The following is a 26,405-nucleotide window of genomic DNA, read 5'->3' as shown; positions in this document are numbered from 1 at the left end:
ACTTCAGGCTGCTTGCTGACTTGTGCTGGGCAACAGCATCACTGCAAAGACCCCCCAACTCTCCACGTCCCTGACGGGGAGGGGTGGGTTGTAACTCCACCCAGGCTCCTAAGCCTTGTTACTACTGATAGAACACTAACTCTACACAGACGTAAAGAAACGTGTACTGAAGACATCTTCTTAAAAAATCAGGGATATTCAGATATTACGTTGTGCATGGTCTTAAAGAATATAGTACATTCATTCTGTGGAAAGTAAACACTGACAAATTTACTTACTCTGCAACTAGACAATAGCACGGCAAGGCTAAGAAACACAACAATCTAAACGACCTACAGCAGTAGGACACCAAAATTTTTTGAGACGTCCTGAAATTGCCCCTTTGAACTCTTTTTAAATCTTAGATCTTCTCAAATATGGTCTCATATTCTCAGAACAAACTAACTAGTATTTCAAAGTGTTTTTTAGCCAGAACATATTTAAAACATTCAGGTGGCCCATCAAACTGCCACTACACTTCTCCTCCTTACCTGTTTGGTATGGTTGTCTAACATGCTAGAAGAGTCATCGACAGCCAAACAAATCTGATACTGGCGTTTACTGGGCTTGGTCCTTCGAAGCCAAATCTTGTCTTTCCGAAACTGACTGGCAATGTATGGAATGACCTTCCGCATGTTCAGTCGCTTCCCAGTTCGATAGTCTCCTCTGTTAAATTTAACCAAACAGGAGCAAGATTAAGGATAAAATCACAGTAATAATAACTTATAACCAGTTATACCAAATAACCAGTAACCTGGCACAATGAAGTGTTACTGTCCATTGAGATTATTAAGGGCTGGGATCTTCTTGATCAGCAGCCAGAAAAACTGGATATGTATGTGGCAAGAATAATTAGGTCCTTTTAGAAAATTTAAAACACTTTTTAAAAAGAAAAAACATGTTTGCATTGAATATTAAGTCTTGGATTCTCTTTTGTGTTCTGAAACTATGCTTCTGGACACATCTTTGGAAAGATCTAGGTGAGTGATGCATGCAGCAAGTGAGTGACCCAACATGTAGAAGGTGAGCAGCACACACACCCAAGGCTCAGCCAATTTTCCCATCAGGTATTAATTAACTAGTCACAGAAAGTGCATTCATACTGAACTTCACAGAAACTTCTGTGGCAGAGATGATAAAATGGCAACGAGGTAAGGAACGCCATACTAGAGCCTGTGCAGCAGAAGTGGCAACCTAGACGCCAGCACCATAGCTGTTACGTGCTAAGCTCAGCAGAAAAGGTGACACTGCCATCTTTCCAGGGCACCATGAGTGCATCCAATGGAGAAGACTTACTTCAGCTTGGCGGCCTGGGTAGGCTCTAATATGAGACGAAGCTGTTCACACAGCTGTTGTGAAAGAGGTGCAGTTAAGAGCAGGTAACTCTGCCACATCTCCACTGCTGCCTTCTCCTGTGACAACAGCAACAACATGTAAGTTACCCTTAGAAGGCTGGAGCCAACCAAAGTCATTACAGCAAGATGAAGGCCTGAAGCAAAGCAGTAGAAAACAACCTGCTTCTCTTGTCAAGCTGCTCTCTGATTCACCTGGTTTAAAATGTCTCCTCCTGGGCTTCCCTGGTGGTGCAGTGGTTAAGAGTCCGCCTGCCAGTGCTGGGGACACGGGTTCAAACCCTGGTCCGGGAAGATCCCACATGCCACGGAGCAACTAAGCCCGTGAGCCACAACTACTGAGCCTGCGCTCTAGAGCCCGCGAGCCACAACTACTGAAGCCCGCGCACCTAGAGCCCATGCTCCGCAACAAGAGAAGCCACCACAATGAGAAGCCTGCGCACTGCAAGAAAGAGTAGCCCCTGCTCGCTGCAACTAGAGAAAGCCCGCGCCCAGCAATGGAGACCCAATGCAGCCAAAATTAAATAAAATTTTTAAAAAATAAAAATAATAAATTAAAAATAATAAATTTAAAAAAAATGTCTCCTCTTCCGCCAAAGCCACAACTCGCAGTTCCAATGAGAAAGTAAGGTAATAAAATATTGGAATTCATGACCAAATCAATCCCTTATTCACATCACCTATGAGGAGTATATAATGTGTACCCTTCACGTGGAGAGGGAGCTGTGATGGGTAATTTTGGTGCCAGGAGATCCAGCCACTTAATCATGGTCTCTCAGGCTCATGTTTCAAAAACAAAAGTGACGAGTGCAAACCTCTCAAGTAACACTCAGCAGTGTGCTTATTTCCTGAATACAAAGCTCCATGGTTAGTTTTTTTTTTGCCAGTTATGGCAGAGCAGTCAATACATACATGTGGTGAGAATAATGATAAAAGATACAAAATTAAAATATGTGTATTTAGTAAATTTAGGATGCAAGGTCATTGAAAAGGAAACATCTGGTTAATCTACACTGCCATATTGTATCAGCTGGCAATGTTCCAGGTGGCCTATTCAGAGAGTGACACAGTATAGGCTTTTGCCCCATGTTTCAACCACTGTCACATCTATTACATCCATTACAGACTGACCAATGGAAGTTAAAGAATTAAACACACCAGTTTCTCTCTGTTTTAATTAAGCTACAGATCTAGTGGCAAAGCAGGCAGAAAACAATGGATAGATGTAGGCTTCAGAATTATAATGATATTCTCCATATACTCGGTCGCTTTGACCAAGGTAATTGGAGTTAAGAACCTATTAAGTTTCCTGTATCTTAAAAAACAAAAGTCAAGATATTTTATAAAGAGACCAGTGACTTACTTCTTCTGGGGTTCCAGATTCGTGTGGCTGCCATGTTTCCAGCTGTCTCTCCAGCTCCTGTCTTAGTTCATTGACATCTTTTAAGAAGGGCTAAGAGGGAAAAGCCACGGATAGAGGAGACCCAGGTTGGAATCACCAACTCACTAGACCTGGTTGCCTTCTTCCCTGCAGTACGAACTCCCCCTGAGATGCAAAACTTGAGCAAATTTAATGGCACAATTAAGACGCCAGACAACCATTCTTCTTCTCCTTCCCATTATGTAGAGGCAAAATGGATAAAGGAAATTTTAACATTTAATAAATCCATCCCAGTAAAACAAACAAAATACCCAGGAAGATATCAATAATGGAAATATTCTTTAATTAATCTAGACTATCATTAAGTCAAAGAATCAGGGAAAACAACTCAGTTAATTGGCTCTTCCTAAATGCAGGCATTAAGTCAACGATTCTTACTACTTAACCAACATAAACTTAACTGTCCTGCAGGCTCCTCACACAAGGCTGGTGGATGTGAGAGGAGTAGATGTGAGAGCCAGAGGTCTGAGGACAAGACCCACCATCGTGGCGAGGTCAGGACACAGACCATCCACGGTGACCCTGGGATTAACCGTTAGAAGTGTGTTATCTGCTCAGAGAACACATGTCGTACCGACAGTACTCCTTAAAAGACTGATAAGGATATGATACCCCAAAACAACCAGATGTTATATAAAGTTCTTAAGACAAACATGTCTTAAGTTGTTTAAAAGCAACTTATAATTTTGTTTTGTCAACTTATTGAAGTAGTAATTTGTGAAAGTTTTAGTACCTGGAAAATCGTGTCCACAAGGTACTGATGGGCTGTATGAATGGTCGAATCTCGGCTTCTCTCTGGTTTCTCATTCTCTGTCTCCCTGTGGGATGTGTCTGTCCTGGGGTCTTGGTCTTCCTCTGTGTTAACAGTTTGGGTCTCCATCTCCATCTCTTCAAAGCCTGTTCTCACACCATAATGTCAACATGAAGACTCAGCCTTCACAGTCACGTGTCAATCCTAACAATTACTCAGACTTCACTCATTCACTCCCCGGCACATTAACACCTCGGCTCCACGTGTCCTTTCTCTCTGAGACAGTCTGCCAATTCTCACTCCCTTAACCTCCCCCTCTCCCCACCCTGATATGGAAGGTGGCTGTTCTGGGAGGCGGAAGTGGGGGGAGACTGTTCAACTCTGACAAGCCTCATAGAACCGTGTGATCCATTAGACTATGTTCATGCAAATAAATAAATAAACTATGTGCATGCAGAACTCTGACAGAACCAAAAACTAAAATAACATCATAGCTCCATTTTATAAATGAGGAAGCTGAGACAAAGAAAACAAATAATTTGCCTCAACCTATAAAGTAAGTAAGTAAGAGAAAGTCTGGATTTGGATCTAGGAAGGTCTAATCACAGAGCTGCGCCGTTCCCACTGTCCTGTAACAGCCGGGCAGTCAGCAGTTCTAACACCCCTGAGAAGACGAACGCAGAAGGAAAAGTTTTTGAATTTAGCAAGTTCTTTTGAATTAGCACTTATACCATTGCTGATAAAGCTATTTTTTCATGTGTTGAATGAATTTAAAAAAAAAACAAAACAGCCTTGTAATAGCACTTGGTCAGCTATAAAATGGAACTGTATGTAAGAAGTTTTGTTACCTTCTCACATGCATTTCCCCTATTCTATTTCTTTAAACATTTCTTTAAATAAAATGTTTAAATATAGTATATTTTCATATAATTTAAAATATTGTTTCTCTAATAATCAAGAATATATCTTCTGGGGGACTTCCTTGGTGGCACAGTGGATAATACTCCGCGTTCCCAATGCAGGGGGCCCGGGTTCGATCCCTGGTCAGGGAACTCGATCCCAGATGCGTGCCACAACTAAGGAGCTGGTGAGCCGCAACTAAGGAGCCCACCTGCCACAACTAAGACCCGGTGCAACCAAATAAATAAATAATAAAAAAAGAAAGAAAAAAAAAGAATATATCTTCTGGTCATACTGGAGTATGTGTACTATTCTGTTTTCTTCTACATATTTAAAAAAGACTGCTGGGTTGGGCTTCGCTGGTGGTGCAGTGGTTAAGAATCCGCCTGCCAATGCAGGGGACAAGGGTTCGAGCCCTGGTCTGGGAAGACCCCACATGCCACGGAGCAACTAAGCCTGTGTGCCACAACTACTGAGCCTGCGCTCTAGAGCCTGTGCTCCGCAACAAGAGAAGCCCGTGCACCACAACGAAAGAGTAGCCCCCACTCACTGCAACTAGAGAAAGCGCATGCACAGCAATGAAGACCCAACACAGACATAAATAAATAAATACATTTTAAAAATAAATAAAATAAAGAAATAAAAAAGACTGCTGGGATTTTGTCTGAAACTCAAGTTTCAAGGGTCTCCGTGAAGGACAGCGTCCTGTAACATTTTCCACCTTCCTACTCCCAAATGAAATATGTATAGGGGAATTATTATGGGCAAATGAATATCTAAGCCATGGGTTAGGATGGGGAAAGAACTGACCGAACGCGACTACAGTACCAGAGAAATGGCTTCTCTGAGTCCGAGAGCTTAGGCAGGAGGGTGTATTCACTGCAGGACTCACCTGGCCCGGCTGTGCTTCCCGATGCGACCTCCTCTGGCTTCAGCTGCTCTGTGTCTACTGCTCTGAGCTCCTCGGGTTCCTCCGCGTCCATGGAGGTATCCTCGATCTCCTCCTCCTCCGGAGCCTTGTTGGAGTCCTTTGCAGATTGCTGCTGCTCCGTGCTAGCCACATCTGCCAACAAAGTGCACACACATGAAAAGGTTAGCTCTTTGCAGAACAAAGTCATCACGAGTGGGTGTGCTTTTGGTCATTCGTAGTTTCCAAGATCCTGCCACTGACTGGTTATGTGGCTTGGACACAGTACTTGGCTTGTCTGTGACCTACTGATGTAAGTACTTAACACGCCCCCCTCCCGCCCCCCGGCCAGAAGCTTCAAGGATATAGTGTAACTATACATGTGACCACAGAGTTGAATGTTTAGCTGGGTTTTTATTGCTATGACCAGAGATTGAACCAGAATAAACATGCCAGGCACATGACTCAGAGCAGCTAATGGAATTATCCTCATTGCCAAGTTATGGGTGGAAAAACTGTAGTGATAAAGTATAACAACACGGGGCACAGAAAGATCAGCACGGGAATCCCAGCATCATGATCTTGGACAAGTTCTTAAACATCTTCAGCCTCAGTGTGCTGATCTATAAAATGGAGAAATCCTAGCTCGTAAAGACTGTTAGAGGAACTCCATCATCATGCCGCAAAGGCTCAGAAGGGTGCTGGGCACAAGGTAAAAGCTCCATGCGTGGCAGCCATCACTGGTATTGCTTCATTTTTCTTAAAAGTGGGGACAGGGAGAGGAAAGAGTAATCCACAGCAGAGCAGTCTTTTTGTACCATCCTCACAGTACATATTATTAACACCAGCTTACATATTAGGAATGAAACAATGAAAAGTTACCAAGAGAACTTGAAGCGGAGACTGAGTGATGACTGACTACTCCCTTTCTGTGCTGAGATCTTTTTTCTCCTTGTTTGTTTATTTATTTATGGCTGTGTTGGGTCTTCATTGCTGCATGCGGGCTTTCTCTAGTTGTGGTGAGCGGGGACTACTCTTTGTAACGGTGCATGTGCTTCTCATTGTGGTGGCTTCCCTTATTGTGGAGCACAGGCTCTAGGCGCGTGGGCTTCAGTAGTTGTGCCTCACGGGCTCTAAAGCACAGGCTCAGTAGTTGTGGTGCACAGGCTTAGTTGCTCCGCGGCATGTGGGATCTTCCCGGACCAGGCCTTGAACCCGTGCCCCTGCGTTGGCAGGCAGATTCTCAACCACTGTGCCAACCAGGGAAGTACTGTGCCAACCAGGGAAGTCCTCTCTCCTTTCTTGAAACACATATTTCAAGTTCACAGCTCCTACCATTGCCTGGTGATTATGAAGAAATGTCCACTACTCAGAATCCCTGAGATCAGTGCTGGGTTTGGATACGGCCAACCATTACCAAAGATATTTAAAAGGCTTACACTAGACCCAGAACCCTGAGCACTGAAACCCTGCACTTGGCTACAGATACCTTTATATCAAAAACAAATTGTATTTCTGCACAGTTCTTATTAGAAGAAAACTAGTTTAAAAAGCCATTTCCCCTCCCTCCTAAGATGACTTTTAAGAACACCTGGCGGGCACACAGCATAAGCGCTCACAGAGCTCAGCGAGCAAAGGAGAAGCCTTCCCTGCGTCGTACCGTAGGTCTGTACATCATAGGGCTCGCTACCCTGTTTAATGTGCTCAAATGCTTCCGCGTCGTCTGCCTGGGCCTGGGCCGGGCCCTGCTCGGTGTGGCTGTCCGTGTCCACAGTCCTCAGCCTCTTGTGCACACGCTCGTTGTGGTCACCCATGGAGCGTTCGTTGTCGGCCTGCCCAGGTTTCCTCTTAAAACTCTGCGGGAAATATGAGGAAATTCATCAGAACCTTGTCTGTAATGGCAAAAAGAGTAAAAATAATCATAATGTTTATCCTCAGGGGGCTGATTAAGTTAATTAGGTGTACCATACACAAGTGGATTTCAGTGAAGCTGTTAATAGGAAGATCTCTAAATACATACACAGAGCAACCTCTATGATATACTTCTATACCTGAAATAAAGGCAAAGAGGCAAAGAAACACTCTCACACAGGGAGGTGCACACACACAAACATCCATACATATATACTACATATGCAGAAAGTCTCTTAGAAAGAAGACAAGACTGGCAGCACCAATATGCTCTGAGGATAGTCCCTTGGGTGGCTTGAAGACAGGAATAAAATGGAAGCTTTTTAGGGGATTGGTTTCTATCTACTAATTTTGTATCACATGCATGAATAATACCCCATTTTAAAAAACCTTATTTTTAAAACACAAAAGAGGGAATTCCCTGCCAGTCCAGTGGTTAGGACTCGTCGCTTTCACTGCTGGGGCCCGGGTTCAGTCCCTGGTTGGGGAAATAAGATCCCGCAAGCCATGCAGTGCAGCCGAAATAAATAAACAAATTAAATTAAATTTTAAAAAATTTAAAAATAAAACACAACAGAGAATGGACAGTGAACAGAGTGAGACTGGTTAGTCTTCGGCAACAACACAACAGCTGGTTTTTAGGCTCCATGAGAACTGAACAGGATAAGGGTGTGTGCGTGCGCGCGTGTGCACATGTGTGTGTGTCTGTCCCCACACAGGGAACAAGCCCCAGCTGGGAAAACCCCACAGTCCTGGTCTGCTCGCCAAGGCTGACACCATGGTGAGACAGCAAAGGCTGGGAATTTGGTGTTTTTTTTTTAAAACCATTACATTTAGCACATCATTTTACATGCAGCCTTCACCTAAGTTTAGGTGAAGAGTGATAGAGACCTGTGTGTTTTTCCTGGTGTTTTTCTGAGAGGCCAACCGGGCGATGAAGTTGGATTCATGGCCTTCTGCCTGGTTTGCATCCGCAGCTCCATTGCCGTGTTCCTGTGAAATCCAAGCCACAAAGAATGAGGTGGAGGAAGCTGTGCAAGCATCTGGTTATCAACTGCACTGTGCACAACTCCTCTCACCATTCTCATCTCACAGTCACATGCAGTTGGCACTCCATATCCGGGGACACGGAGGGCCCACTGCACTGCGCCAGTTTACATAAGGGACTTGAGCAGCCTCGGATTTGGGTATCCAGGGGGGTCTTGGAATAAATCCTTCTTGGACCCCAAGGGACAACTGTGACCATACCTGCCTGTCTGCTCTGGAACTCACCCATGACTAAGGCTTGGCCTGTGGGCAGAAACGAGAGCATCTAGACCTGAGTCTGTTACCCTCTTGCAGGACTTCATTAGTTCCTTGTCTACAGGAGGTAATGGCTTACTTTGAAGGCGGGACAGACTTCGATTTGAAACCAGGCTTCATCACCAACCAGCTGGGTACTCTGGAGATTGTCATTTAACGTTACTGGGGCTTATTTAACTCAGATATAAAATGGAGAACATAGGACTTCCCTGGTGGCTCAGTGGTTAAGAATCCACCTGCCAATGCAGGGGACAAGGGTTCAAGCCCTGGTCCGGGAAGATCCCACATGCCACAGAGCAATTAAGCCTGTGCGCCACAACTACTGAGCCTGCGCTCTAGAGCCCAAGAGCCACAACTACTGAGGCCTGTGAGCCACAACAAGAGAAGCCACTGCAATGAGAAGCACACACACAATGAAGAGTAGCCCCTGCTCGCCACAACTAGAGAAAGCCTGTGCACAGCAACGAAGACCCAACGCAGCCAAAAATAAATAAAAATGTTCTTCTTAAAAAATAAAAACTAAAATGGAGAACATACAAAGAACAATAATATCTATCTTACAGGGCCACTATGAAGACTTGCTAAAGTAATGAAATGCTCAGCGCCTAATGGGTGCTCAGTAAATGGCTTGGAAGGGGGATGAGAAATATAAACCGTTGTAATTATTGCTGAGAAAGCAGGGGTGCAGAGAGGCCAAGGGAGTTGTCCAGAGAAACCTCTGAGTAGCAGGCCCTCCAACTTCCAGGGCTCCTTCCAGGCTGCCAGTGCCCCAACTGGGCCACAAAAGACACATCACCCTATGTCAAGGAATGAAGAGGTACTTTCCATTTGAAATTAAAATGTTTAGAAGCCTGGTGAACAGCAAGGAAAAGGGAAGCACTACTAGATACTAGAGCCATACCACTGCATGAAGTCTCAATTCAACCCTTCTTTCCTTAGGAGCTTTCTAAAATATAATTTGAACTTGATTCTCCCACAGAGAACTACACTCTAATAACTTTTTCTCATTATGCACATCACTTAACTAAAGTGTGTAAAAGTATTCTGGGATTTGTTCCAGGAGGCATATAAAAATAGGTGTACGACCACTTTCTTAATGAACAGGAGATGATATTTTAGATGTCAACCACAAAAAAACATCACACACGAACCAACTACTGCTCAATAGAACATGGTTTCGGACAGGGAGAAGAGGCCCTCCCAAGGGGCAGCTGGCGAGGCAGAGAGGGCCCGTCACCTCCTTCCCCTGCTCCTTCTCGGGCGCGGCCCCCGCCAGCTCCACGGCCTGCTCGCTCTGCACGCTCTCCAAGCCCGTCTGCCCGCAGGAGTCGTGCTCTTTCCTCTCCGTAGCCTCTGGCACCTGCTGCTCCATGTCAGGGTTCTCCCCTTCTTCTTCTTTTTCCTGCATCTGCAGGGAAATCAAACACAGCATTAACTGCTCTGGAGGAAGAAGATGAGGTAGGGGGCCCCCCTCACCAAGGGGAGTCTGCAGGGAGGGGATCAGCCAAAGCGGGTCTTAAACAGAAACATAAAGCTGCTTGGCAAAGTAGCCTAAGAGAGATTCCAGTGGGAAGAAGGTAATTTTTTCTCATCATCATTATTTTTAATCGAAGACAAGCCAGACCCGCCATGATACCTGAGGCTGGAGACCTTGGTCAACAGGGACGTCCTTCTCTGCACTTTCCTCACTGGCGTCCTCGTCCTCCAAAGACTGCTGCTCCTCCTCTGTGTTCTCTTCAGGATGCTGGGCAACATCCTTGTCTTGGTCGTCAGCTCCTGTGTCCATCTCTTCCTCCCCCTCCTCCTGGTCCTCTTCACTGGAGCCTCCCTCAGGCTCGTGCTGACCCTGACCTTCATTCTGGTCAGCCTCAGTCTCTTCGTTTATGTCTTCGGCTTCCTGACCTGCTTCTACAGTATCCATTGGTTTCTCTTTAATTTCCAAAGGATTCTCTTCTGGACAGATGAAACCAAAAGAAGGAACACAGAATTTAAAAACCAAACAATGTGATTTCTTAAGATGGGATATAGTTACACAAGTGTCTTATTATTATTCTCGAACCAGGAGTTGGCAAACTATGGTCCTTGGGCCAAATCTGGCCATCCATATATTTCTGCAAATTTCTCCAAAAGTTTTATAGGAACACAGCTGCACCAACCGTTTACCTATGTCTTTACTCCATCCATTCTGTATTACCTACGGCTACTTTCACACTATAAGAGCAGAACTGAGTATTTGCGACTCTGTTGCAGCTTATGACCTGCAAAGACTGTATGTTTATTATCTGACCGACCCTTCACAGAAAAATTTTGCCTACGTCTGCTCTTAACCGTACTTACATATTGCATACAACTGTTTAGATGGTGCATTTCATTAAAGAATAAGTAATCCACTGAAAAATCCTAAAAGCCACCACAACAATAGGAATATTTTAGAACAGATAGGAAATGCCAGTCTAATTTTCAATTATCACTGGGAATAATTGGTAGACATCATTCTTTACCATATACAGAAAATACAACATATATTCAAATGGGAACAATCTTATTTAAACATTTTGTTTATTTAAAAGAGCTTTTCTATACTTTGGGCACTTCAGAAATCAGTTATTTTGTTAGCAAATAATTCTTTGAAATAATTGCTTCTTCAGACTCACAGAGAGAACTAGTGGTTACCAGTGTGTGTGTGTGTGTGTGTGTGTGTGTGTGTGTGTGTGTTGGGGGTGGGAGAGTGGGAGGTACAAACTATCAGGTGTAAGACAGGCTCAAGGATGTATTATACAACATGGGGAATAGAGCCAATGTTCTGTAGTAACTGTAAATGGAAAGAACTGTATAAAACTTTAAAAAAAATTTTTAATAGTAATTGCTTCTTAGTTTATGTACACAGTAGCTTAAAACAAGCCTGGATATTTTTCTAGGGCAAATGGCTTATTAGATTCTCAGTGGATTTTAATTTTATGCTTGGTTGTTGAATTTAAGGTTGAAGTAAGATTCCAAAATTGTAAGTTAATGGAACTGCCTTAGAAGCAGCAGCTTATACTACATTTAAAAAGTAAACTAGAGGGCTTCCCGGGTGGCGCAGTGGTTAAGAATCCACCTGCCAATGCAGGGGACATGGGTTCGAGCCCTGGTCCGGGAAGATCCCACATGCCGCAGAGCAACTAAGCCCGTGCACCACAACGACTGAGCCTGCGCTCTAGAGCCCGCGAGCCACAACTACAGAGCCCGCGAGCCATAACTACTGAGCCCACGTGCCACAACTCCTGAAGTCCACGTGCCTAGAGCCCGTGCTCCGCAACAAGAGAAGCCACCGCAATGAGAAGCCTGTGCAGCGCAACGAAGAGTAGCCCCTGCTCACCGCAACCAGAGAAAGCCCACGCACAGCAACAAAGGCCCAACACAGCCAAAAAATAAAAATATTTATTAAAAAAAAAGTAAACTAGATATTCACAGAGCGAAGACTGTTCTAAGCACAAATTACCAAATACCTTAAACGTGAGAAATGCATTTAAATTTATGAGCCATATACTCACCTCCTAGATTTAACAGATGTTAACGTGTTGCCACAAATGTATCAAACTTGTCACTTGTTTTTAAGAAATAAATGGTTCTGGACACAGCTGTCTGGATTCTGGATGCCTTTGCCCTTCCTACTTCCTCAGAGCTCATAACCTGAAGTTACTGTATATTATTCCTTTCTGTGTGTTCATACATTTGATGTATCCATCCACAATATATAGTACTGGTTCTTACATTAAATTTTCACCTAAATGGTACCTCTCATTAATTCTTTTGTAACCTGCTCTTTTTTTTTCCAATACAGTGTTTTTAGTAGCTTTCTACGTATACAACTGATTCACTAAGAAGCAGAGCTTGGCTGGCGCCACCTTTCGTCTGGTTACCCACCACGATGGGGGCTATCTCAGCGGCTACCCACCACGATGGGGGCTATCTCAGCGGCTACCCACCACGATGGGGGCTATCTCAGCGGCTACCCACCACGATGGGGGCTATCTCAGCGGCTACCCGCCACGATGGGGGCTATCTCAGCGGCTACCCGCCACGATGGGGGCTATCTCAGCGGCTACCCGCCACGATGGGGGCTATCTCAGCGGCTACCCGCCACGATGGGGGCTATCTCAGCGGCTACCCGCCACGATGGGGGCTATCTCAGCGGCTACCCGCCACGATGGGGGCTATCTCAGCGGCTACCCGCCACGATGGGGGCTATCTCAGCGGCTACCCGCCACGATGGGGGCTATCTCAGCGGCTACCCGCCACGATGGGGGCTATCTCAGCGGCTACCCGCCACGATGGGGGCTATCTCAGCGGCTACCCACCACGATGGGGGCTATCTCAGCGGCACCGCGTGCACAAGCTTCCGATGCTAGGCAGCACCCCTAAGGACTCACACTCGGATTGAAGAGTGGGTGACAGAGGCGCTAGAGTACTGCCATGCCAAGTGATTTCTTTTGGGATTATTCCATTTCACTCCCCATGAGGATTTCATATTTCAGACTAAACACACAACATACGCACAACAATCAACAACTTTCCCAGGAAAGCCGTGACTGGGCTCCCTGCGAGGCCTGGCTCTACCCGGACTGCACGGTGTTTACACCAACCCATGAGACGGGGCACATGGTGACACTGTGGGGCGATGGAACTGTGTGTGACAGCACCACCGGGGACAGCAGCACTGAAACACAGGACAGGAGATGACAGGAGTGACAGAGACCTGCTGGTTTACAAGCTTTAGGTCTACCTAGAGGAGAAACACAACAAAGAAAAAGCGAGGAATTTTATCAAACTGGAATTGTGCTGACCAGACACGATAATGACCTGGCCATGACACTGGCCTGAAGAGAAATCAGTTACTGCTCAGTTTCAATGACTTCCAACGGGCTCTTTAGGTTTCGAAAGACACACCTTCTCCGTCTTCGTGGTCTGTGTCCCCATCACCATCCTTGTCTTCACTGTCTAGGTTCAAGTCATCTGGAAGGTCCAAGGCCTCAGGTTCGGGCAGCTTTTCCTGATTGCCATGGTAAGGGTCCACCTCGTTCTCATCATATTCCCTCTTTGGACAACGGAGAGAATAGGAAGAAAAAATAAAAATGAACTTTTAAAAAGTGTAGCATTCACATATAATCAGCTCAAAGCACAGCTGACTCTTGAACAACAAAGGTCTGAACTGTGTGGGTCCACTTACATGGACCACTTATGCACGTTTTTTTCAATAAATACGTGCTACAGTGCCACACAGATCCGTGGCTGGTGGGACCCGCGGATGTAGAGGGCCAGCTGTAAAGTTACACAAAGATTTCCAACCCTGCAGATGGTCAGTGCCCCCAACGCCTACATTGCTCAAGGGTCAACTGTAGTTATGCTGAGAGAATACAATGTCTCTTCCCCAAAATTACCAGCACACATTAGAATTTTACCAATATTTTTTGAATTTTCATGTTGGAATTTCAAGTTTCACTTTCAGTGCACATTCTCCACTGATAAGAGGTGCTGCGTTACTTCATCTCAAAGAGGACACGGAAGTTTATGGGAAGAAATATAGAAAAGGACCACAGGTTTTAGCTTCCAAACTACAGCATGAGTCCAAACAGCATGAAGACCACCTCATCGGTAACCAATAGTTAGATATTTTATGTCCGGTTAAGAGGCTCTGTTACACATTCCCTTATGAGGCAATGGGAAAACAAATGATAAGCAGGAAAAAAATGTCCTGAGACACCCCAGGAGCTGTGCGCTGCAGTGGCGTGGCCTTGAGTCAGGAGAGCAGGTTGGTTTTGAATCCTCATTACCTCGTCTATTTGTTCATTAATTTTATCTTGGCCTTGCCCATCATCAGCTTCTGCTTCTTCCTTTTCTCCCTTCTTATCTTGCTGGGTTTTATCTCTGTTTGACTTCCCAGCATCCAAGTTGTCATCTTTAGCAACAAGTTCAGGATCTTCCTAAATATCAGAGGAAGAAAAAACACAAAAATCCTCGCTCTCAATCTGAAAAACTGCTTTCACATAAGTTGACCCTACCTAATGCAGCTCTTAGACACATATTGGGCCAACCCCATGGAAACATCCAGCCGACAGGGCATATGTCATCCTGGAGGGAACGTGCAGGTCTGCCCGGATGGCAGCAGTGAGGGCAGGTGTGTGAATAGCGGGGGTGGGGAGTTCTCGTGAACGTGCTGGTCAGGCTACTCTTTTAGCCGTGAAGACAATCGATAACCTAGATAGCAGAGGAAAAAGAAGAAACAGAGATGGAAGAAAAAGAAGAAGAAAAACCAAGACAGAAAAGGACGAGCAGTGAACAGCAGCGAGTGGTATTTGGGAGGAAGACTGCCTCCTCTCAACCTAGGGACTATGTGATGGAGGGAATCTTTTAATTACCTCATCCATTCCTGGTCCTGTTTCTTCAGTCTTACTGTCTTCTTCCTCCTCATCTTCCTCACCGTCGTCATCACCCCAAAGCCTCTCATCTAGTTTGTCAGCTTCCTCACCATTCAGATCGCCCATCTGTTTATCCAGGTCTCCACCCTCACTATCTGATTTCTCATCATCCTCTTCTGAAAGGGAAGAAGGCGCTGAGCTTAGTTCGGCAGATACCCAAATTGATCTGTTCCTGTGTATGTAGGAGAGGCAAGGGCCGGGCAAGGCTCCTACCTGGGATTTACTGCCTGTTTCTACAGAACACCCTAGAGGAGATGCTTTAGATCTCCTGAAGCAGTCCTACTGTGTTTTGCAGACTGTTTGGAGGAAGAAGGAGGTCTGTGATGTGTTATGTCGACGGACTGTAAGGAGGGTGGTGGAACAGCTGTCAGGATGTCTAGTTCTGGTGCTGGGAGAATGTTCATTATGGGACTTCAGCAACCTCACTGGGTTTTGGTTTCTTACCTGGGAAATGATGAGGCTGGACTATGAAATTTCCAAGGTTCCTCCCCATCTCCAACATACTCTATGTCAATGATTTTACCCAACATGTCAGTCAAATCATGTGTCTAGCTCAATTAACCAGAATTTTCTTGCCTTTGTCTTCGTTCAAGGTGTACTTTGACAAAGGTTATACCCTTAAACGCTACTTAGGCATGCATACATTCTTCTACTCTGAGGTCAGGTATCATTTCTGCAAGGCATTCACTTAAAGTAAGACACTGTATTTCAAATTAAGCTTTGGACAGAAATTGAGGGCAATAGTTGAATTGTGGTTCAAACACGACAGATGATAATGTGCTGTAAGAAATCTTATTATCAAATAATTTTCAATGACATGTAATGTTCATAAGTTAAATGAAAAAAGCAGACTATAGAACCACTTATGGTCTCTGCGTCTATATATATACATGCAAGAAATGGAAATAACCCAAAATTAATTAAGTGATTTGGGTGGCAGGCCTAAAGAGTATCGATTTGGTTTCTGCATTTTTGTTCCAAATCATCTACAACAAATATCTACTAATTTTGTACTTAGAAAAAAATATATATTAAAAAAAACCTCCCCAGAACAATTTAACTTGAGCCGAGAGCCAAGCTCTGCTAGGGATCATCTCCTTGCTCTTCTGGATTTCCCTGAAGGACGCTACGCAGTCACTGATCCGGCACACGAGGCAGCCAGAGCACCAGAGTCAGCGTCTCCGCTTACTCAGAGCAGAATCTCCAACATGGACTAGAGACTTCTGACTGGAGGTGGGGATGGCACAGGCATATATACTGATGTTTCCACCTGCAGTTATGCAGAGTAACCAACTTGTTCCAAAAGAGTGTAATAGGCTCCTTATTGGAAACATGTAATTTCCTGTATAAAATATTTATTTTTCAAGAATAAGAATGAAGTGACAGATAATCTCAAACCTTGTTCTTCAAGCTCCCCGTCATGCATTTTCCCATCAAAGTCTTCTGACATCTCAATGGCATTATCCTCGCCCTTAATGTCTGATTTTGAGTCAGGATCCTCTTTATCCTTTTCTTGACCCTTCTGAAATGTATCTTCTGCCTATATCAAAAAGCATTATAGAAACATAAATGCACACTGTAACATTACTAATGTTTATTCAGCTCTAAATAGAAAATATAAATGCCAAGATTAATGATATAAAATTATCTCTGGGGAGAGAAAATACACATAATTTGTGACTTGCTTTAACATTTCTGTAATTAATTTCCCGTTTGATTACATTTTTTGTTAGAGAATATAGAATTTTGTTGAGGTTTTCTCCATGAGAATCGTTTGTTTGTTTTTTTGCCAAGCCGTGCAGCTTGTGGGATCTTAGTCTCCTGACCAGGGATTGAACCTGGGCCACCTGCAGTGGAAGCACAGAGTCCTAACCACTGGACTGCCAGGGAATTTCCCTTAATTTTTTTTTTAATCCATATATATTAAAAAAGACTATGCATTCTCTGTAGGGTAAAAGAAAATTCATCAGTCTTATTATATTGCCCATAAATTTAATGTCTGTTTTGTCACTTTGATCTCTCATACCCAACTGTGACTGTAATTTTTCCCCCTACTACTTTCCTTTTTATTTTTTTATTGAAGTATAGTTGATTTACAATTTTGTGTTAGTTTTGGGTGTACAGCAAAGTGATTCAGTTATATATACACATACACACACACGTTTTCAGATTGTTTTCCATTATAGGTTATTACAAGATATTTAATATAGTTCCCTGTGGTATACAGTCGGTCCTTGTTGTTTACCTATTTTATATACAGTAGTGTGTGTCTGTTAATCCCAAACTCCTAATTTATCCCTCGCCAGTGAATGTAATTTTCTTCACTTTTCCTTAAACTGTATATTCCTACATAATCTACATTTTACTTGGGGCAAAAGATTCACATTGTTATCTGTTTCATTATAGCTGAATTTTTAAAGTTCTTTTTTTGAGATACAAAAGTAATAAAATCTCTGGGGCTTCCCTGGTGGTGCAGTGGTTGAGAATCTGCCTGCCAATGCGGGGGACACGGGTTCGAGCCCTGGTCTGGGAAGATCCCACATGCCGCGGAGCAACTGGGCCCATGAGCCACAGCTACTGAGCCTGCGCTTCTGGAGCCTGTGCTCCGCAAAAAGAGAGGCCGCGGCAGTGAGAGGCCCGCGCATTGCGATGAAGAGTGGCCCCCGCTCGCCGCAACTAGAGAAGGCCTTTGCACAGAAATGAAGACCCAACACAGCCAATAAATAAATAAATTAATTAATTAATTAATTTTTAAAAAAGTAAACATTTAAAAAAAGAAAAAAAAAGTAATAAAATCTCATTTAAAAATTTCTAAGCAAAACAGAAAGAGTAAGTTCCTCCGGCACCACCATCCTCCAAAACTCCCAAAGAAATTACCACTGGTGATGTTCTGGCACATACTTTTATCCATAAGCACACCAACAGATACTCAGAAATATAGATGGGGTATACCAATACCAGCCTCCCGTATCTTTTTCAACAAAAAGGGATTATGCTTGACAAACTGTTTTGCCATCTGCTTTTTTATTTATGTTAAAAAATGTCTCCTAGATATATTTCCATGTTGATACTTATAAACCTATCTCATTGTGTTTAATTATAGTATTGCTCTGCATTAATAGTATCATAATTTAAATAATTCACAATTTTCACCAGTATAAATAATGCTGTAGTGAGCATCCTTGTATAAACACACACCCTTATACACATACTTATTATCTTGGACCCTTATTAGCATTTGTACAAGAAAACATGGAATTCCTAGGTCAAAGAACACACACAATTTAAAATTTATTAGCTACTGCCAAATTGTTCTGATAGCTTTCTATCCCACTTAATGTTTTTTACATTGGATTTGTACTTTTCTGTTAGGTTTACTTTTTCCTTTATTTTTCCATTAACAAAGTACTATGTGCTAATTAAGTTAAATTTGAGAAATACGGAAAAAGGCCAAAATAACAATAATGTGTATGTTACCTGTGTATATATATCCACACACATAATGTACATGAGAGCTATGCCACATAAACGCTAGCATTACTCTTTTGTTTTTTTTTATTTCTTTCCAATTTTCCCTTCAAAGGAAGAGAGGAAGCTTGGATTGGTTTGTTCCTTTATTTTTAATAAGTATAACCATACCTTAAATAGAAATTTATGCAGTGCTCTAAATTTAGAATGTAAGTGATAAAAAGTAATTCCACTACCTCTTCTTTCTTCAAGTCACGGTTGATTAATCCAAATAAAAGTAGTGTGTTTAAAAAAACACTCCCAAATGAGATTGGAATTTAAAAAAGCAACACAACAATCTTAGTCCAAAGCATCTAAATATTTCAAAAGCATTCTTGATTCCAAATAAAAAAGGATATAGATTTTTAAAATTTCACCATGTTTTAAAGACATATAACGATAAAACCTATTAACAGCAAAACACTGGCATTGTTGTTTAATGCAATTATCACTTAAAATAGTCAAGCTTTTTATCCCTAAATGAACCACTACCAAAAATGCTCTCTTAAAAGTCATCAGCAAAAGTTTTCCCATTTAAAATAAAAAATGTTTAAATCATTTCCCTCCCAAATTATAGCTACAACCAATGACTATGCTGCAAAAGTTCCTTTCTGTGGTCTTTAAGCTTTTGATTTACATCCACTCCCTAAGCTCCAGTATTCTTAGGTGCCTAGATCACAGTTTGAAAACCATTAACCTAGTAGAAAAACCATTTATATGTGTAATTTAAATAGTGAAAAAGGAGTGAGCTTCTGTAAACTATATACATATTTCATGCCTGTGAAAACATACCTGTTCTTCATTTTCTATCTGGTCACTCACATCCTTCACACCCTCGCCTTCTCCAATCCCACCTCCCTCGTAGTCATGGAACTCAGTCGCTCCCTCTCCCGCTGAATCTTCCATAAATTCTTTGGGCAAGCAAAATCCCTCAAAAATAAAAAGAGTGAAAGGTAGGTAAAAAAAAAGCAACAAAGAAGGGATTTCCAGTCCTGCTGCAGGAGAAAATACTGTAAATAAATGATTAATTCTTTTCTAGCTCAGTATTTTAAATCTGAAGTACAGTAGACTTTTGTTGGTGACAACAGTTATTATGCAGTTTCAAAGCTTGACATCAGGGTTTTGAGACTTTGTGGAGGCCTCTGGCGTGTAGTAATTTGTCATTTGCCAAGAGAAAAATCTGAATGAGGTATACATTAGGACGGTATTTAAGGAACAAATTATGGGGCAGGGTGCGGCACAGAAACTCTCAGTGTCTAAATCCCAAAGGGGTTTTGTCCTTCTTTACTTCTCAAATTAGTAAGCCTGAAAGGGAAGAGAGAAGACATGTAACCCCGGAGAAACAGCAACTTGAAAGCAGATGCTACAAGTGAGAGATTTCATTTCCTTTCATTGAAGAAAATTTTGTGTGATGCTCCTCACATAAAGTCATGTTAACTACAGTACAAACAAACATGCCTTCCCCTTCAGCTCTTGAAGTAAATCTGTCACTCTCAGGGAACGTGCTGTATCTGGCCTGGGCTGTCTGCTGCCAAGGCACCTGGCACCCTGGCACCCAGCATGGCATGGGGTCTAGAGTTAAGAACAAGGTCAGACACAGCAAGACTTGTGAAGAGTTAATAAAACTGTATTTCATGTCAGAAAATAGCCCAAAACCAAGTATCAACTACTAGTGTGTGGGACAAAAGTGAACAGAAAAAAAAGAAAATCATGGCTCTCAATCAGAAATTTTATCAGAGAAAGTACAAGCTATCAAGATATTTGCCAATCTAAGGATGAGCATGTACTACAAATAAGCTGTCAACTAACAAGACCAAGTTCCAAGACCAGCAAACACTGATTGTGACTTAGTTACACAGAACTAGCTTCCTATGGATCAAGTGCTTTAATCACAACCAAGATCTATTATCTTTTTTTTTTTTTGGCCTCACCATGTAGCACGTGGGATCTTAGTTCCCCGACCAGGGATTGAACCTGTGTCCCCACTGCAGTGGAAGCTCGGAGTCCTGGACCACCAGGGAATTCCCCTAAATCTATTATCTTAGCACTGTGTCTAACCTACTTTCAAGTTCCCTCAGCACTCCTCAGAGAGGATAGGAACACAATTCGGACATTTAAATGAATGGAAAGGCAAACTCACCTTCAGGACATGTATTCTTAGAAAGTCGATTGAAAAATACATTTTGGTTAAGACAGTGAGATACACTATTTTAAAGAAATATGTTTAGAGGCAGGCAGAATCAACCATAAAGGAAGGAGATTCAGGATGTCCTTCTGCAGGTCACGTTACTACAGCGGCTGCAGCTGGGACAGCCACTGAGCTCCCAACACTTTGCTTTCATCAAAACCACTTCTACCCTACACTGCTACCCCTAAACACACACAGGTCTGACAGCCCACAGTCATTCTAGAACTTGTCAGACAAGAGAAATGGTGCAAGTGGACAAACGTAGCTAACCCAAATCTCAGGGCACCCTCAACATACACTGTCCTGCCACTGTCTTCTACAGGCAGTGTTTCCTCCAAGAAGTGATGGGATGTAAGACTGGCTCAGTGCCTATCAGATAGAGGGGGCAAATCTGAGAGGCGTTCATTTATCCATTACTCAACAAATGTACGTATTTATCCTCTAGATACAAGGCACAGGCTTGCTCCCATTTTTTTTTTTTAACCATTTCCAGTATTCCAGATACTCAGAACTAAAAACTCTTGACTGTTTACAAGAAGCCTAGACCTCACCTTCAGTTTGTAAGTTCCTATCTTCCTCAAGTGCATCTCACCTATACTATACTTCGATTCAGAAAAGATCTTAAAATACTAGGGACAAAAAAAACAAAAACAAAAACAAAAAACTATATACTTAGTTAAGGTGATTCTCACAAAAATGCAAATCTCATTTGTAAAATGAGGAAACTGAGGCTAAGTCACTCGCTCACTCTGAGTCCCAGAACCGGATACCCTTGTGACTGGACTTACCACGCCAGGCTGGGCCTGTTAGTTCTGACTGCTGCTCCTGAATTCCAAGGGTAGGGTCTACAATCTCTAAAACTTCAGTGATTTTCACAGCACTGGGTACATGGCTGAATGAATGAATGACTTCCCTATTAAAGACGCCCCTCCTAACATTAAGAGCCCCGTTACCATTTCAGCATGCGTCAGTATAAACGACCGAAAACTTAACAGCCTTAAGGATTCATCTGTCCTACAAGTCCAGCTCAGAGTTATCAGAAGAAGATTTCAAATTGGAGACCAGGAAAGAAAGGTGTGAACAGAAAGCAGCAGCCTTTAGACAGACTCTGGAGCCTAGGGAGCTCCCCAGTGAGGGACCTGCAGGTTCCAAACCTTTAGTGGAAAAAGGCTTAGTAAAAGGAGGCCTGACAACGCGGTAAAAAATCCACAGGGAGAGTGGGAATTCCCTGGTGGTCCAGTGGTTAGAACTCCGCGCTTCACTGCCGAGGGCCTGGGTTCAATCCCTGGTCACGGAACTAAGATCCCAAAAGCTGCGCAGCCAAGGGAAAAAAAATTGTATTTTGTAATTGTCTTAATATCTTTGAGAGAATGCTTTCCACCTACAAAAACATATAAAAATATATATATATTAAAAAAAAATCCACGGAGAGAGCAAATCACCTCCTGCTATTTGTGAAGGCCCAAAATAAAATCCCATCAAACCAAACACTAATGGGTATGGAATACATGGGTACCTGCTTCCCCATGGTACTCCACGTAAACAGTCCTTACCTTCTGGGCAAGCTCCGTAAAGATCTGGGCAAGCACAGAGAGCAGCTTTGCAGTGCTGCGGTGAGTTGCCAAAGACACGGTCAGGAAGAAGAGGACGAGGTCAGAGTACCTGGAGAGCATGGGCACCAGGCGCACCAACAAGCGGCAGGACTGGGCGAAGAACTGGGGGCAAAACAGATCAGAAGGGCTGCTCACACCAGGTCTCCTCTGGGGCGACTAGGCAGTGACGGTGGTTGTACCACCTTGTGAATGTAGTAAAGGTCACTAATGGTACATTTTATTTACACACATGTACATAACACCTGCTGAGATCTCTTCCTTGTTTACACAAACCCTCACAACACTACACTTTAAATTCTTAGTCACTTAAGTCTCAGTTAGTTAACAAGGTTGTCTGGTGTTTAAAAAATATGTTTATATACAAATTCTATTGGGAATCAAAGTTGGCACTGGAGGCGATACTACAGAATAACACACAAGTCCTCAAAAATAAGTTGCTTCTCTGGACTTATGGAGATAACGTCATCCTCTTCTGGCTTATTGTGAAGGGACAGGTGTTTGCATAGTACGGCCATTAAGCCTTAGTTATGGCGGCAACGTCCACCATTAACACCAAATACCCAGGAATATGTGATCAGGATGTGAAAGAACCCCAAGATAATGGATATTCTGGATCGGCAGCATATTTGCACCTATGCGTCTTACAACTGTAATCCTTAGCCAGCAAGCCCTAAGCTTTCCAAAGTTTGTCAGTGAGGTTTACACATGTATAAAGACATCAAGAGATACCTAGTGATTTTGCCAAGGAGGCCTGCTTTGGGACCACCACACGGAGCGAGGTGAAACCCCCTCTGCCTCTGCTCAGCCCACCTGGACAGCAAGAAGCCTGTAAGGAACCACTGGTTACCGTGTGCTTCGCGGCTGTGCCATCCTCGCCAGACGATTTCAGCCTCTCCAAGAGCTCAGAGACAGCGGAAATTATCTTCTGCACATGCAAAGTGCTCACATCGGCCCAGAAGTCATCCTCTAAGAGTTTTGTTAGATGTCCTGACTGCAGTCTCTCAAAGCCTGCTGCCTCTTTCATTCACGGAAAAGAATGACATGGTAAATAACAGAAAACAAACTCTTTTCATCTCCATTCATCCAATAATCATTTCCAACATCTGGTCTTAAATATTGAGCCACAAAAATAGATCATCAAAATAAAAATTAAATCAAGTAAGAAACTAGAATTTTCCTGATTTCAGACATACCATCTTCTTGTGGTCTTGTTTGGTGAGTGTTCTCCTCTGTTTTTTTATTATTTCTTTCTGCTAAGTTCTGGATGGCACAAAGGATGGCCCGGATGGCAGTTTCCATTTGCTCTGAAAAATCCTCCACAAACCCTTCATCCAGCATTTGGTTTCCTAGTAAAGTAACATGGTGCAGAACAAATTTTTAAAAACTCAGTCATTTGTTTCAGTGCCTCTGGAAATCATTAACAATCCTCATTTGTCATTTTAACAAACAGCCACCTTGTAAACACCTGTTATGGTTGAGCCACTGTCAAGCTGTGCTGGGTACAAAGAAGAAAGAGACACATTCCCGGCCTAGGTAAACCTATAAGGTTATTGTCTTGTATTAAAACAATTTTGCTAAAAGAATGCCAAAAATATGAAAATAGCTAAGATGGAATATATGAACACCAACTTAGTCCGATCATTAGCCAGCAGCTTTCCAGTCTAAGGAAGAACTTTCTGAAACAGCCAGTGAGCCTGTGCTGTCTACTTACTCATGTGCTATAAAGTACGCAACGTGATGGCAATCCAGAGGCAAGATTCTCAAACAAAAGTTAAGAGCTATGTGTTCCAACCATACTTCCCTGCCTTGGAACCCTGGACAGATACGTCTAGAACAAAACACAATGTGTCTTTAGGACAATCTGGACTTAAATCTATAAGATGTCGTTCCTACGCTGGTCTTTTACTCCCTTACTGAACAATAGTCCTCACCTCCTTGGCTGCCTGGGGTAAGCAGATGTGTCTTCCAAGTAGTGAAGTCATCTGTGGCTTTATTGATCTCTCTTCTTACATATTCCAGGCTCTCGACTAATGCCATTTGTGGGTCTATTTGCTCACCCTCTACCCCTGGAAGAATGAACAAGGACTCTAGGCCTTGCAAATGAGCTGACACCTGGGACAGGCAACTCAGCCCAGAAGAGCAAACTTCAAAATCTTTCCTGCAACAACAGAAATGCCATAATGTTGAAAGGAAGGTGCTAACACAACACACACACACACACACACACACACACGCACACACACACGCACCCTCCCTCCCTCCCTCCCTCCCACCACTAAAACTCATTGCATCTAAAGATTTACAGCTAGACGTATGCCACAAAGCGCTATGAGGGTCCACTGGAAAACCGAGGACTGAAGCATGACGCCCCCTTCCATCATTTCATCCCATTACTAAACCCTGACCAAGCGCCGCACACACAGAGGCAGAGCAAAGACGTAGGCACACTCACCAAGAATGAAAGAGTGTCTCACAAGATTGCTGCCTAATTTTGTCAACATCAGCTTTCACTGTTTTAATGGCTTTCAGCATCTCTGTTAATCTCACAGTTGACTGTTGCCAAAGCTGGTCCTGTTTCCGCATCCGGCAACCAGAGGGCAGCTGCCTTCCAGGAACTGGGGATGGGTAGCTCAGATCTGACGGGGTCAGGTCCAGCACTGCTCCAGAAGGCTGCCCCTTGGTGAGCTCTGGTCCTTCCAGGGAGGGGGCAGAAGGCTGACCCTGTGCCTGGGCATCACCTTGGCCTGCAGCTGGCCCTGCACTGGGGCAGCACTGGAGGAGCCAGGAGAGCTGCTCAAGCAGGATCTGGCTCTGCATGGCCAGGTGCTGCAGCCTCTCTGTCCACTGCTGCACCCCGTCCTGAGGGGGGAAGGCCACGGGGTAGACGGGCGGCCCCCTCAGCCTGCTGTCAATCTCCTGCACACAACTGAGGAGGTTCCTGTGCAGAGAAACAAACCCGTGGGGATGACACACCGCACCTTAAACTGTGTCACCGCGCTGTCTGTAACGGTAAATTCACTGATTTCTGAACGAAGCTTGGGCTTTTCCACATAATCAAGAAGAGAGGATTCCCCAGATAAGTAAAAAGTCTGTTCAAACGCCTTCCAAAGTACTGAAACACATCCTTCAGTGTAGCAGAAGCATCGGTGCTCACTGCCTATCGCCTGCCCCTTACAGGCCTCTCACATCCAACACAGTCACAGCACCACAGTAATTTCAACCACTACTTTCTAAAAAAAAATCTAGTAAATGTAGTAGACTTTGCTAGATGAAACTCCTATGAGCGGAGAAGAAAAGAGCTGAAGTCATTACAGTCTAGAAATACTACCTGTCAGCCAAGGATCCACTCGGCAGATGATGACAGGCTTCCCGTCCTCATCTGTTAAGTGCCCATTTCCACTGAGGAGCACCAGTGCACAGCTCAGCAGATTGCAACTCTGGGATCCAAAAAGCCGGCTCACACCTGATCTGTGCCCAGAGTCTGGGCCACCCGATGCCATGAGAGCAACCCTGCCCTCGGCCCACACGGACGCCCTCATTCCAGACCCAGGTGTGGTTCCACCGTGAACATTTTTACCGTCTGACTCGGCCTCGAACCATCCCCCCGAGGTGCTGCCAAAACCAGGGGGCAGAGGCATTACCACCCAAAGCGAGGGGCCAAGCCAAGGCAGACCCCACCTGCCCCTTCGGACCTCAGACCTGACTGCATAGTTGGGAGCAGCGTGTGCAGCAACTCTGAGCTGCACACAATACTCTCGATTCGCGCTGCAAACGCGGCCGGTCAGCGATACCTGAGGAGGACCCACTGCTCAGTCAGCGTGGTCAGGGAGCGCCGCTGTCGGATGAGCACCTTCATCAGATGCGCCGAGAACCCTTTACACCGCTCCATGTGGCCCACGCCCATCTCCTGGCAGGGGGAGGAGAGAGCATGCTGAGGGGCCGCTGGGAAGTGCTGGGTCCCACGCTCCTGGAGGGGAGGCCTGCTGGGCGGGGGCGGTGCGGGGGGTGGGGGGGCCTGGGTGCGCTGCCCTCTAGA

General features: G+C 44.0%; 1 protein-coding gene across 1 annotated transcript in view; it reads right to left on the bottom strand.

Moving 5' to 3' along the window:
* Nucleotides 1–26,405, bottom strand: part of MDN1 (midasin AAA ATPase 1) — a 158,912-nt gene that overhangs the window by 5,866 nt on the left and 126,641 nt on the right. Inside the window, exons 78-97 of the mRNA XM_007195955.2 lie at nucleotides 26,161–26,276; nucleotides 24,822–25,307; nucleotides 24,301–24,527; nucleotides 23,563–23,715; nucleotides 23,217–23,386; nucleotides 22,310–22,471; nucleotides 19,361–19,498; nucleotides 16,460–16,601; nucleotides 15,002–15,177; nucleotides 14,417–14,566; nucleotides 13,533–13,680; nucleotides 10,240–10,556; nucleotides 9,841–10,011; nucleotides 8,193–8,294; nucleotides 7,051–7,246; nucleotides 5,376–5,546; nucleotides 3,566–3,729; nucleotides 2,755–2,844; nucleotides 1,336–1,451; nucleotides 531–705 (exon numbers count right to left, since the gene is read on the bottom strand). Coding sequence (XP_007196017.2) covers nucleotides 531–705; nucleotides 1,336–1,451; nucleotides 2,755–2,844; nucleotides 3,566–3,729; nucleotides 5,376–5,546; nucleotides 7,051–7,246; nucleotides 8,193–8,294; nucleotides 9,841–10,011; nucleotides 10,240–10,556; nucleotides 13,533–13,680; nucleotides 14,417–14,566; nucleotides 15,002–15,177; nucleotides 16,460–16,601; nucleotides 19,361–19,498; nucleotides 22,310–22,471; nucleotides 23,217–23,386; nucleotides 23,563–23,715; nucleotides 24,301–24,527; nucleotides 24,822–25,307; nucleotides 26,161–26,276 — 3,570 coding nt within the window. The remainder of the gene's footprint in view (nucleotides 1–530; nucleotides 706–1,335; nucleotides 1,452–2,754; nucleotides 2,845–3,565; nucleotides 3,730–5,375; nucleotides 5,547–7,050; nucleotides 7,247–8,192; nucleotides 8,295–9,840; nucleotides 10,012–10,239; nucleotides 10,557–13,532; nucleotides 13,681–14,416; nucleotides 14,567–15,001; nucleotides 15,178–16,459; nucleotides 16,602–19,360; nucleotides 19,499–22,309; nucleotides 22,472–23,216; nucleotides 23,387–23,562; nucleotides 23,716–24,300; nucleotides 24,528–24,821; nucleotides 25,308–26,160; nucleotides 26,277–26,405) is intronic.

The sequence above is a fragment of the Balaenoptera acutorostrata genome, chromosome 14 (genome assembly GCF_949987535.1).
Source record: "Balaenoptera acutorostrata chromosome 14, mBalAcu1.1, whole genome shotgun sequence".
NCBI lineage: Eukaryota > Metazoa > Chordata > Mammalia > Artiodactyla > Balaenopteridae > Balaenoptera > Balaenoptera acutorostrata.
This window is presented reverse-complemented; position numbering and strand designations above follow the sequence as displayed.